This window comes from Pleurodeles waltl, chromosome 1_1, assembly GCF_031143425.1.
Source record: "Pleurodeles waltl isolate 20211129_DDA chromosome 1_1, aPleWal1.hap1.20221129, whole genome shotgun sequence".
In the NCBI taxonomy this organism is placed as follows: Eukaryota; Metazoa; Chordata; class Amphibia; order Caudata; family Salamandridae; genus Pleurodeles; species Pleurodeles waltl.
Genome location: NC_090436.1, coordinates 750,399,522 through 750,413,691, shown reverse-complemented (window position 1 = coordinate 750,413,691; position 14,170 = coordinate 750,399,522). Strand labels below are relative to the sequence as shown.

Here is a 14,170-nt window from a genome sequence, read left to right as displayed (position 1 = left end):
GTGTTGTGGCGAATGCGAGTACAAGTGTTGTGGCGAATGCGAGTACAAGTGTTGTGGCGAATGCGAGTACAAGTGTTGTGGCGAATGCGAGTACAAGTGTTGTGGCGAATGCGAGTACAAGTGTTGTGGCGAATGCGAGTACGAGTGTTGTGGTTAATGCGAGTACGAGTGTTGTGGTTAATGCGAGTACGAGTGTTGTGGTTAATGTGAGTACGAGTGTTGTGGTTAATGTGAGTACGAGTGTTGTGGTTAATGTGAGTACGAGTGTTGTGGTTAATATGTGAGTGAATGCGTGTATGTCAGTGTTGGTGAATGTGTATGTGGGGCGCGCGTGTTGGTGTCTATGTGCATGTATGCGGGGAGAGGAGGTGGGGGGCCCTGTACCTGGAAGGGGGGTGGGCGGTGGGGGTATTGTGCTTTCTTGGGTGGGGTTGGGAGGGGAATTTCCTGTCACCTGTAGCCTTTCCACCAGGGTTTTCGTGGCAGTGCTACTACTGCAGAAACCCTGGTGGAAAGGCGGCTCCCAATACCGCCGGCGGTCTTCTATGGACTGACGTGTTGGAGAGGCTCATCTACGGCCCAGTGGCTCCAATCGCCCTGGTGGTATGAACGGAGATGTAGCAGGCTGGCAGAGGCCAACCTGTCACACTCATAATGTAGCGGTCTTCACTACCAGGCTGTTGCCGGTGATACCGTCATCGTGGCCCTGGCAGTCAGTATCCCGCAAGGTTCATAATGAGAGTCAAAGTCTACTGGGAGTACCATGACCTATGGAAGTATGATCTTTTGCAAGAATGTTTCCTTGATGATGAATAATGTGAGTTGTGCCTAAGAGGAAAGCTGGAGGAACCTGCTGGAACAGTGTGGACAAGTAGAACAGCAAGGCCACTATAGGAGGGTCTGGAAATGGAGACAGTAGAGGAATCACTATCTGCAGAGGTGTATTCTCCTGAGAGGTACTTCTCTAATAGCACAGGTCTCTCCTGGCTTCCTTCTCTGTTATAGTCGGCTTTTTCTCAGTGTTCTCGACACTAGGAATATGCTGGGCTTATCCTCTTGAACAGACTCTTCTACTTCAGGGCCAGACTCCATCTTTCTCTCTCTCTTCCAGCAGGCACGCAGGCCTCTAGGCATTAGGCAAACCTTTGTCTCCTGCAGCAGGAAGTGCACACTTCAGGTGATGCCCCCTCACCTCTGGGAGGCTGGCTGTTAAAAAAAACACCAGCCTGGTCACACAGCAACTCTTTGAATACTCTGCAGAGCTCTTTTCCTCAATCAGTACAAACACAGAAGTGGAACAAACTGGGATGGTTTAAATCTAAGATTTATAAACATTCTACTTGCAGAGGATGTGGTGTCCACTGTCCAAGGAATCAGAACTGGTTTGGTTGGGTCTTTTCAGAAATGTCATTTTCTGGCTGTTCAGACACAGCTTTTGTGCAAGGTGATAGCTCTTAAATCATGCAGTAATGAGGCTAGCTCCAAGTAGGAGTATTCAAAACAAAGGCAAAATGATGTGTGATCTCTGCACCTGCTGTCATCAGTTTTCCTGAAGCAACAATTATGGGCAGAGAAAAGTACAGGCCCTTCCTAAATCATTATCACAGTCAACAACAGAAACTGCAGTCCCACTGAACACCCCTACCACCTACCAAATGGCAGTGCTCAGGAGACCTAATCAGCTGCTCTTTACTTACAAGGCATAAAAATAGATATGTCCTTTACAATGGTTTAAGGGGAAAAATATAAATGCAGCATCTGCAGCAATACAGTCCTAGCCTTCACCCTGTCTCTCTACCAATTCCTACTCTGATAATCTGGTTATGTATGTCACCAGAGGCACCACCCTTCGTTCCTGATGCTTTCTCTAAACACATAGCAAAATGTAGGGTACAGGCCTTTTATAGCATACTTCAAATCTGACACTTAATATCCTGCTACTGAAATCCAGACATACACATTCACAATTAATTTCTATAAAAAGAACACAAGCTCAATAGGAGATCATACAACTATGCCACTATTAAGAATTAATTTAAATGGTTCTTTAAATATCTCTAACACCTTTTCACAGTTTGATGTTCCACAAGTGGCAAAGTTATGTATGACAGATAGGCAGTGTTTTAAGAATTTAAAACAAACAGCATTTCTAAATATGAAACATCCAGATCCGGAGAGGAATGAAACCAGGAAATCTAAAAATGTGACTGGCATACTGTTCCTTAACAGGGTACGTATGGTCTTTCAAGCATGTCAGAGTTCCAAAATATTGTTTTTTCTTACATATTTCATACTCCCTTGTGACTAAAGTAACTAGTTTACAAAGACCTGAATAAAAGGACGTTATGCCTGAGCGGACAAAAGCGTGTACACGTATGGCACACAGAAGCACTTTTTTCGCCAGATATCATGTTTGTAGGGGAGCTTTCAGGGTCCCCTGTTAGTTATATGACCTCACCTTACCTTCTCTCTGTTTCTACCAGCGCTTTCTGTTTTACGAAACATCTATAAAAAATAATTATATAACATTTGGAAACATTAAGGTAGTCACAGGGAACTACACATAGGGAGAAAATGCTAAGAGATTAGAATATGAGAACAATGTAACTCACCTTGTTGATCAGGCTCAGCATTTCGAGAAACTAGAGCACTGACAGCTGGGAAAGTAATGCTTGACATGGAAGCTACTGCTCCTGCCGCCCACATCATCCTATTAGCAAAAAAGCAAAATTTTTAGCTCTTCCTTAATATCAACACAGAAAAATTAATCCTGAATATACTAAAGAGCGCCTGAAAATTCACATATTTTAGACTGAAACAGCTGCAAATCTCTCCATCCCAACAAACATAAAATAAGGGTAGAGATCTGTTGTCGCATCATTACCTCCCATAGCTGCACTCCTAATTGTATGGAAACTAATTTTTAGGTATGGCTTTACAGCGCAGCAGTCTACAAGACAGAATGTTAATAATTCCGACATGTACAGCGGGCTGTAGTTCTGCCCAGAGGAGACGTTTTCTCTCTTCCTGCTAATGACAGGTTTGTGTATCATTGCACCTGCTAGAAAGTGTTTCCACTTCAATTCTAGGAGCTAATTTGCTCCTGAAAAATATTCTCAACCACCACTTATTATGTCTATGCCTTCTAAATACAGGGCTTTTTTTTTTTTGCTACCGCCCTGCCCCCAGCATTTACATAGTCAATAGTTCTGGCTTAATGTGTACTTGTGCATGCCTGTGTTTGCATGGGTTAGCATATTAAAGCCCTAACTAATGACTTTGCCAATGCTTGTTTCCCCCAGAATGTTAGCACACAGTCGACGACAAACTTCATATTTCTTTCTGTGCTGGATTGTTCCATTTTAGTAATGCAGTTATTGCTGGTGAACTATTTTGCGCAACCTCTCTGCACTTATTTCCTACTAGAATCATCAATAGTGTTAATAGCTGATAGAGAAGTAACTTTCACAAAAGATATCCTTCTGAGTAACATAAGAAATACATTTATCATGTATAAACAAACTGATTGATTTATTATCTACAGATATCCTTTAAAATGAAGATGCCCGTGTCAGATTGTGGGAGAGGAATTGCATAGCAGTCAGATGAATTGTTCTACTTCTCTGCTCCCACCAGAAAAAAACTGCAGATCCTGTTCTGGATTATCTACTTTTACCGAAGACAATCTGTCGAGTTAATGTGTGGTGAGTAACAACCTACACAGAGGGCAACATTTTACACAGCGTACATAAACTCAGAAGAGTTCTCTACAACGCTACATCCCAGTGGATTATATACGTGTACGAATGTTTTCTTTCTTCTAATTATCTGCAGTTACGTTTTTAATTAATTTAAGCTCAACAATTTTCAATTGTTTAAGTTATCCGGCAACAGAAGAACGTAAACTGAACACTGGAGTTAAATACTCCTAGCCAACTTCATTTGAGACCTTCCTCACCTGTAGTTCTGACAAAAACTGTCACTAAACATTTAAATCAGTTATATCTCAAACAGCCGAATATTTGCTACCCTAAGGAAAAAGAAAATGACTGGAAGGGTCGGTTGGTGATCTGCTTAAAATTAACATGTTCTCACCAGCAGGTTGAAACTGAAGTAAAGCACACAAATCAGTCATGATGGGGTTTATAAATTGTGGTACATATATTTTCTCACCTTCATTTAATTTAAATAACAAATGTTATCACCTCACCTGAAAGGAGATTAGGAAAAAATACAGACTGTATTACCTTGTTGCCTTCTATTTACAGAGTTAATGCCTATTTACTGTGCGTTTGGTCAACATTCTCCTAGAACAAACGGTAAGTGTTTACACTCCAATACAAGGACAAGCTTTACAATTACTAATAGTGCGACCTCTTTCGCGATCCATGAAGGGAAGCTAAAAATGCATATTTACGCCAATGAAGCGTTTATTACCTTGCTCAAGAGAGCAAAGATCTGCTGAACTGGGTTATCAAATTATGTATCTGTCGCAATGCAGTAGAAACCTAAATCGTACTAGATGTTCCTGGTGTAGATATATGGTGCAAAACCTGGACCACCCTGTTTCAGGTGGTACTACACCTCTTCTTGCCTAAGCACCACCCCTAGAGTATGTTACGACAATGGTCTAGGGATATTCCTTTCTGCCATTTTATCCTCAAGATCTGAGCATAACTTATCTGAGTGTCGAACGCAAATGATGAGAAATCTGCAGTGATGGAAAATATGGGGCCAGAACCATGAAGGGAACTAATCTGAGCAGGTTGGCATACAATACTGAAGGACAAAAATAGATTAAGCAGTAGAGTCAGTTGTTTATTTCGCAGTTCTGTTCAGAATCAATTAGGAGGACATGTGTAGCCCCTACTACCTTAATTTGATAACTGCCAGGATCCATCAGGTTTACCATGACCAAATTCCTGGGGTGATGCAATGTTCATGAATGTGGCACACTATTTCCTGCAAGACATACTATCATGTATGCTTTGTCTGGTGTTTAGAACGGGACTGATTCCAATTAACTCTTTAAAAAAGTGTTTGAACTGATTTACTCAAAATTAAACATTGCTTCACCAACATGACATCCTCCCAAAAATACTAATCTTAGCTAATTCTTGGCCGCCAGGATGGGAAAATATTATTTTCTTGTAATTCCAGTTTTCCATTGTGTCCATCTACTATGAACTCATAAACCAGAAATATGTCGGCCTATGTGTGAAATTCTGGAACACGTTGCCTAAGATAAAGTCGTCTTTCCAAAATGATTTTATTTTCAAACGTATGCTATCTGAAAGGTGAGAAATGTGACACTTCTACACCGGCTGAAAAATCCATTGTTTCGTTCATTTCTACAAAGAAAAATAGGAAATGGAAACTCAACTGAAGACGTGAAGCTCCAAGTGTGTGTGCTGGAAAGCAGTAGTGTTAGGTAGCGGGGTTATGGTGGTTTATACTTTTGCAGATATTTATCTAGACTGGTCCAAAGTTTCTTGGAGCCACGGCGTGAACATGTTTTGACACATTTAGGCCCTCATTACAACCGTGGCGGTAAATGCCGCCTACCGCCGTGCTGACAGCCACCAACATACCGTGCCCGCAGCAGTATTCCGCTGCGGGTATTATGACCCACACTGAGAATTACATCACAACACAGGCACCCACACAAGTCAGCCAGCCCAAAGGTCAGTGATAAACTGGCAATAGCCAAACCCACACCATTACGCCAACAGGAATACGCCCACAGTATCACGACCCACGAATCACCGCAGTGGTCTTGCAATCGTGGTAAACCATTCGCAGTATATACCGCAGCGCTCAAAATAAACACACATTTACAAAGCACCACCAGATTGGACAATTCAAACTACACACACCTGACACACATACACACACCACACCCACACACTCACACCACTATAAAACACACACCCACATTGCCCACAACCTTTTCAATGAAAAAAAAAAGATTGCCAACACAGAGAGACACAAGCCAGGAGCACCCACTCAATCAGAGCCACAGAACACCATCACCCATACACCATCCATGCACATCACAGCATACACTGCAACACATCACCCCACACATCACCTCACACATATCACACACACCACATCCATGGCACCCCAAAGACACCCCAGGTTTTCTGAGGAGGAGCTAAGGGTCATGGTGGAGGAAATCATCCGGGAAGAGCCACGGCTATTCGGATCACAGGTGCAGCTGACGTCAACTGCAAGGAAGATGGAGCTATGGCGGAGAATCGTGGACAGGGTAAACCCCGTGGGACAGCACCCAAGAACCAGGGATGACATCAGGAAGAGGTGGAACAACCTAAGGGGAAAGGTGTGATCCGTGGTAGCAAGACACCAGATTGCTGTACAGAGGACTAGGGGTGGACCCCTACCTCCTCCACCACAACTAACAACATGGGAGGAGCAAGTCTTGGCAATTATGCATCCTGAGGGCCTCGCAGGAGTAGCAGGAGGACTGGACTATGGTAAGTCAAATCTTTACTACTTTATCCCCTCCACCCTACTTGCATGCCAACACAAACTCCTACCCCCTACCCTCACACCCATCACTCCAACACCTCACATATACCCCATTATCACACCCACCCACCCATCCCAATACCAAGCCCTGCATGCAACACCAAAGCATGGACCACCCAACACAGACCTGCATGGACACCCATCACCACATGCCCAGTAGAGAGACTCACCCAGCCCACAAAAGCACCACTCACACAAGGCCAAGCTGACAGGGAAATCACAACCATACAGGGAAACACACTCATGCACAAGATAGCACACACAGATACATTAACGCTGCATATGCATCCCTACAGGACCCATACTCAATGTCACCGGAGAGGAGGTGCCAGCTACATCCAGTCCCCACCTGAAGAGGCCTACAGTGATGACAGCAGCTCTGCACGCCTGGATCAGGATGACCAAACTGGCCCATCAGGGACCTCTGGACCGTCAGGTACCCTGCCACAGTTCCAACCTACCACAGACCCTCCCCCCTCAGGAAACACAAGCACAGCACCCACCCAGCAGGCCCATGCTACTGTCCCCAGGACACGTCAATCAGCAGTGTGTCCACCACTACAGGGACCGTAGGCAACCCCCACAAACACTGGACGATCAGGGACCTGGGGTCAGTGGCAGTGGCCACACGGTTCAGGGGACAGAGGCACAGGACAACAGGGAAGCTGGGAGGACTGCTGTGCGACAGGGGGAGGACAGGCCCAGGGAACCCACTCTCCACGAGGCACTCTCCAACAACCTGGGACCATACCACCATTCCCAGGAGACGATGGACCAGATACTGGCCAAGTTGCAGGAGAATGTCTGTAATGTGCTGTATATCTTTTTTAATGTTTGTAATGTTTTGTACATTTTTGTGTTAATTTTTTGACGTCCATATTATGAAATGTTTATCGAATAATCACTGCTTACCTTTGGTATTAAAATGATTGAAATAAATATGGGAAAGAAATAGCCCCTAAAAATCAGGATTGACCACTGATCTTTTGAAATTCATGATTGGATTTATCCCTTCCTGCTATCTTTTGTGTTTGTTATATTGTTTGACCCTAGGCAGGTTAGGGTTACAGGGTATCCTCTTTGCTCTCATACCTGCACCGCGGGCAGCACCACCAGCAACCCGGCCGCAAGCACCGCCACCTGCACCGCCGCTGCCACCACTATTGTCAGCAGCAGCATCCCCAGTGGGCAGCCTTCCGAGGCTGCAGGAGAAGGGCTGGGGCCTACCTCCACCACTGGCAGCACCTGCCCCACAGCTTGCACCGCCAACAGCCCTTCTGCAGGCACCGCCGCAAGCACAGCTGACAGTAGGACCACTACCAGCGCCAGCAGCCCCAGTAGGCAGTCGTCCGAAGCTGAAGGAGACGGGCTGGAGCCTCCCACCACCACTGGCAGCACCACCACCAGCACCACCACCAGCACCGGCACTACCACCAGTGTGCAGCCTTAGGCGCCGCAGGATGGAGTCTAGCCCTGCCTCCATGGACTATCATGCAACCTGGTCCCTGCAAATCTCGTGCCTCAAACACCCATGTGAGGAGGGAATGTGAACTGCCACACCCCAAGTGCTGCATCACTCGGCACAAGGCCCCCTCCAGAACGAGTGGAGATATGCATCCACTCAGCCCCTCCTTGACAGGATGAAGCACACTGGGCACCAAGCCCCCTCCAGAACCAGTGGAGAAAGGCATCCACTCACCCTATCCTTGGCAGGATGAAGCACACTGGTCACCAAGCCCCCTCCAGAACCAGTGGAGAAAGGCATCCACTCACCATATCCTTGCCAGGATGAAGCACACTGAGCACCAAGCCCCCTCCAGAACCAGTGGAAGAAGCCATCCACTTGAGACTGTGGCCTTGCACTCCCCAGGAGCAAGCAATGGGCAAACCACCCACTTGAGAGACTGTGGCTTTGCACTCCCAAGGACCAAACAGTGGTCAGACCACCCACTTGAGAGACTGGCTTTGCACTCCCCAGGACCAAGCAGTGGGCAAACCACCCACTTGAGAGACTGTGGCCTTGCACTCCCCAGGACATCGCTGTGGGTCTGCAGCCCCCTCGAGGAGCAGTGGCGTTATTCCATCTTCTGGCTGAGATGCCCCCCCCTTCCTCGTCCCCCTGAGGTGCCTGTGTGTTTTCGACCTGATGCCCCTGCAGTGTTCTCTCCGTATTGAGGCAGGAGTCAAGTGTGGGCTTGGCCTATGAGTTTTGGCCCAGTGGCCCACGGATATTTTGAGTGGACAATGTATAGCCTTATGTACATATTGTATTGAAAATGTCACTTACCCAGTGTACATCTGTTCGTGGCATCAGTCGCAGTAGATTCGCATGTTCTGCAATAGCTCGCCATCTGGTGTTGGGCCGGAGTGTTACAAGTTGTTTTTCTTCGAAGAAGTCTTTCGAGTCACGGGACCGAGTGACTCCTCCTTTTGTCTCCATTGCGCATGGGCGTCGACTCCATCTTCGATTGTTTTGCCCCGCAGAGGGTGAGGTAGGAGTTGAATTGTAGTAATAGTGCCCATGCAATGGAGTGACTAAGTATGCACCTATTTAAGGTTGAGATGACACATATATAAATAATTGAAGGTAACTTCCAAACTGCTACAGGCTCCCGGGGAGGCGGGTGGGCACATGCGAATCTACTGCGACTGATGCCACGAACAGATGTACACTGGGTAAGTGACATTTTCAGTTCGATGGCATCTGTCGCTGTAGATACGCATGTTCTGCATAGACTAGTAAGCAGTTATTTCCCCAAAAGCGGTGGATCAGCCTGTAGGAGTGGAAGTAGTCTGAAATAATGTTCTTAATACAGCTTGACCTACTGTGGCTTGTTGTGCGGATAACACGTCTACACAGTAGTGCTTGGTGAATGTGTGAGGCGTAGACCATGTGGCTGCCTTACATATTTCTTGCATTGGGATGTTTCCTAGAAAGGCCATGGTAGCACCTTTCTTTCTGGTTGAGTGTGCCCTTGGTGTAATGGGCAGCTGTCGTATAGCTTTAAGGTAGCAGATTTGGATGCATTTAACTATCCATCTGGCTATACCTTGTTTTGAAATTGGGTTTCCTGCATGAGGTTTTTGAAATGCAATAAAGAGTTGTTTAGTTTTTCTGATGTTTTTTGTCCTGTCAATGTAATACATCAATGCTCTTTTGACATCTAATGTATGTAGTGCCCTTTCAGCTACGGTATCTGGCTGTGGAAAGAACACTGGAAGTTCCACTGTTTGATTTAGATGGAACGGTGAAATAACTTTTGGCAAAAATTTAGGATTGGTCCTTAGGACGACTTTATTTTTGTGTAGTTGTATAAAAGGTTCCTGTATTGTAAACGCCTGAATCTCGCTTACTCTTCTTAGGGAAGTAATGGCGATGAGAAAAGCCACCTTCCAGGTAAGGAACTGTATGTCGCAGGAGTGCATGGGTTCAAAAGGTGGACCCATAAGTCTAGTTAGGACAACATTTAGGTTCCATGAAGGAACAGGTAGTGTTCTTGGTGGTATAATTCTCCTAAGGCCCTCCATGAATGCTTTAATGACTGGTATCTTATATAGGGAAGTTGAATAGGTAGTCTGCAGGTATGCAGATATTGCTGCAAGGTGTATTTTAATGGAAGAGAAAGCTAGGTTAGATTTTTGTAAGTGAAGCAAGTAACCCACTACATGTTCTGGAGTTGTGTGTAATGGTTGTATTTGATTAATATGGCAGTAGCAAACAAACCTCTTCCATTTACTTGCATAGCAGTGCCTGGTGGATGGCCTTCTGGCTTGTTTTATGACTTCCATACATTCTTGGGTAAGTTGTAAGTGCCCGAATTCTAGGATTTCAGGAGCCAGATTGCTAGATTCAGCGATGCTGGATCTGGGTGTCTGATCTTTTGGTTGTGCTGTGTCAACAGATCTGGCCTGTTGGGCAATTTGATGCAGGGTACCACTGATAGGTCTAGCAGCGTTGTGTACCAGGGTTGCCTTGCCCAAGTTGGTGCTATCAATATGAGTTTGAGTTTGCTTTGACTGAGTTTGTTTACCAGGTAAGGAAGGAGAGGGAGAGGAGGAAAAGCGTAAGCAAATATCCCTGACCAGTTCATCCATAGGGCATTGCCTTGGGATTGTTTGTGTGGGTATCTGGATGCGAAGTTTTGGCATTTTGCGTTCTCCCTTGTCGCAAACAAGTCTATCTGAGGTGTTCCCCAGAGTTTGAAATAAGTGTTCAGAATTTGGGGGTGAATTTCCCATTCGTGGACCTGTTGATGATCTCGAGAGAGATTGTCTGCGAGTTGATTTTGGATCCCTGGTATAAACTGTGCTATTAGGCGAATTTGGTTGTGAATTGCCCAATGCCAAATTTTTTGTGCTAGCAGGCTTAACTGCGTGGAGTGCGTCCCCCCCTGCTTGTTTAGATAATACATTGTTGTCATGTTGTCTGTTTTGACGAGAATGTATTTGTGAACTATTATTGGTTGGAAAGCTTTTAGTGCTTGAAAAACTGCTAGAAGTTCTAGGTGATTGATATGCAGTTTTGTTTGATGTACGTTCCATTGTCCTTGTATGCTGTGTTGATCGAGGTGTGCTCCCCACCCTGTCATGGAAGCATCTGTTGTTATTACGTATTGTGGCACTGGGTCTTGGAAAGGCCGCCCCTTGTTTAAATTTATGTTGTTCCACCACAGAAGCGAGAGGTAAGTTTGGCGGTCTATTAACACCAGATCTAGAAGGTGACCCTGTGCTTGAGACCACTGTGATGCTAGGCATTGTTGTAAGGGCCTCATGTGCAGTCTTGCGTTTGGGACAATGGCTATGCATGAAGACATCATGCCTAGGAGTTGTAATACCATCTTTGCCTGTATCTTTTGTGTTGGATACATGCGTTGTATGATGGTGTTGAAATTCAGAATTCTTTGTGGACTTGGAGTGGCTACTCCCTTTGATGTGTCTATTATGGCTCCTAGGTATTGTTGTACCTTGCGCGGCAGAATGTTGGATTTTGTAAAGTTGACGGTGAACCCGAGTTTGAAGAGGGTTTGTATGATCTGATTTGTGTGATTTGAGCACTGTATGAACGAATGGGCCTTGATTAGCCAGTCGTCCAAATATGGGAACACATGTATTTGCTGCCTTCTTATGTGTGCAGCGACTACCGCTAGACATTTGGTAAAGACTCTTGGTGCGGTTGCTAATCCGAAAGGCAGTACCTTGAATTGGTAATGTATTCCTTTGAATACAAACCTTAGGTATTTCCTGTGCGATGGGTGTATTGGTATATGGAAATAAGCATCCTTGAGGTCTAAAGTTGCCATGTAGTTGTGTAGTTTTAGCAATGGCAATACTTCTTGTAGTGTGACCATGTGGAAGTGGTCTGATTTGATGAAAGTGTTCACTACTCTGAGGTCTAGGATTGGTCTCAGTGTTTTGTCCTTCTTTGGTATCAGAAAGTACAGTGAGTAAACTCCTGTGTTTATTTGTGTGTTTGGCACTAATTCGATGGCATTCTTTTGCAATAGTGCCTGCACTTCTATCTCCAGGAGATTGGAATGGTGTGTTGTTAAATTTTGTGCTTTTGGTGGTATGTTTGGAGGGAATTGTAGAAATTCTATGCAATAACCATGTTGGATAATTGCTAGAACCCAAGTGTCTGTAGTGATTTTCTCCCATGCTTTGTAATAATGACCTATTCTTCCCCCCACTGGTGTTGTGTGGAGGGGGTGAGTGACATGTGAGTCACTGTTTAGTAGTAGGGGTTTTGGGGCTTTGAAATCTTCCTCTATTTCTAGGGAATTGCCCTCCTCTATATTGTCCCCGAAAACCTCCTCTATACTGTCCGTGGTAACTGGACGGTGTGGCTTGTGAGGTGCTGGCTTGTGTGCTTTGACCCCGAAACCCCCCTCGAAAGGGCGTTTTACGGAATGTGCTGTAATTCCCTCTGCTCTGCGGGGAGTAGAGTGCGCCCATGGCTTTGGCAGTGTCCGTATCTTTTTTGAGTTTCTCAATGGCTGTGTCCACTTCTGGACCGAACAGTTCTTTTTCATTAAAAGGCATATTGAGAACTGCTTGTTGAATCTCTGGTTTAAATCCAGACGTTCGGAGCCATGCATGCCTTCTGATAGTTACAGATGTATTAATTGTCCGTGCAGCTGTATCTGCAGCGTCCATGGAGGAGCGTATCTGGTTGTTGGAGATGGTCTGTCCCTCCTCAACCACTTGTTTTGCCCTATTTTGTAAGTCCTTGGGCAGATGTTCAATGAGATGTTGCATCTCGTCCCAGTGGGCTCTGTCATAGCGCGCAAGTAGTGCCTGGGAGTTCGCGATGCGCCACTGGTTTGCAGCTTGTGCTGCGACTCTTTTACCAGCTGCATCGAACTTGCGGCTTTCTTGATCTGGGGGTGGTGCATCTCCAGATGTGTGAGAGTTGGCCCTTTTCCTAGCTGCTCCTACAACGACAGAGTCTGGTGGCAGCTGTGTAGTGATGAAAACCAGGTCCGTAGGAGGCGCCTTATACTTTTTTTCCACCCTTGGTGTGATTGCCCTACTTTTGACCGGCTCCTTAAAGATGTCTTTTGCGTGCCGGAGCATACCAGGGAGCATAGGCAGGCTTTGGTATGAGCTGTGGGTGGAGGAGAGTGTGTTGAATAAGAAATCATCCTCGACCTGTTCTGAGTGGAGGATTACGTTGTGAAATTGTGCTGCTCTAGCCACCACTTGAGAGTACGCGGTGCTGTCTTCTGGTGGAGATGGCTTTGTAGGGTATGCCTCCGGACTGTTATCTGACACTGGGGCGTCGTATAGGTCCCATGCGTCCTGATCTTGGTCACCCTGGCTCATGGTGGTGTGAGCTGGGGAGTGTGATGGAGTTTGTGCTGGTGAAACGTTAATCACGGGCGGAGGAGAGGGTGGTGGGGTAACTCTTTTCACCACTTTTGGTTGTGGTGTTTGTTCCGTCTGGAACTCCAACCTTCTCTTTCTCCTAATGGGGGGAAGGGTGCTTATTTTTCCTGTCCCCTGCTGAATGAAGATACGCTTTTGCGTATGGTCCACATCAGTTGCTTGTAGCTCTTCCTCTAACCTATGCTTCTGCATTTGGGAGGTTAGCGAGTGCTCTTCTGTATAAGAGCCTGAAGCTGGGTCGCTTGCAGTTTGTTTCGGCATCGAAACTTTGTCTGCGTGTTTTTTCGGCTCCGAGGTGACTTTTTTCCTTTTCGGGGCCGAAACCTCTCGGCGTCGATCTGTTTCGGTGCCGCTGTCTCGGCGTCGAGCCGTGTCCACACCGGCATCTCGGTGTCGAGGCTTGTCTCCAGCACTTTCTCGGTCCCGAGAAGGCTGCGTGCCGGTGTCTCGACCGGAGTCGGACGATCTCGGCACTGTTTGGGCCTTTTTCGGTGCCGACGGTCGGTCACCGAATTTATGGGTCGAGCCATGGCCTGGTGGCAGTGGCGTCCCCTGGGCCTTGTAAATGTTCCTCTGAGTGGATTTCGACGTCTTACTCACGGTTTGTGTATCGTCGAATCCTTCGGAGTCTGAGTCTTGGATCGAGAAGGTACCTTCCTCTTCCTGTTCCTCGAACTCCCGTTGGGCTGTCGGTGCGGACGCCATCTGAAGTCTTCTGGCTCGACGGTCTCGG

General features: G+C 46.2%; 1 protein-coding gene across 1 annotated transcript in view; it reads right to left on the bottom strand.

Annotated features, from left to right (window-relative positions):
- LOC138287259 (hippocampus abundant transcript-like protein 1) overlaps nt 1-14,170 on the bottom strand; it is a 312,041-nt gene that overhangs the window by 20,224 nt on the left and 277,647 nt on the right. The window contains exon 10 of the mRNA XM_069227623.1: nt 2,613-2,710. Within this exon, the coding sequence (XP_069083724.1) occupies nt 2,613-2,710 (98 nt within the window). The remainder of the gene's footprint in view (nt 1-2,612; nt 2,711-14,170) is intronic.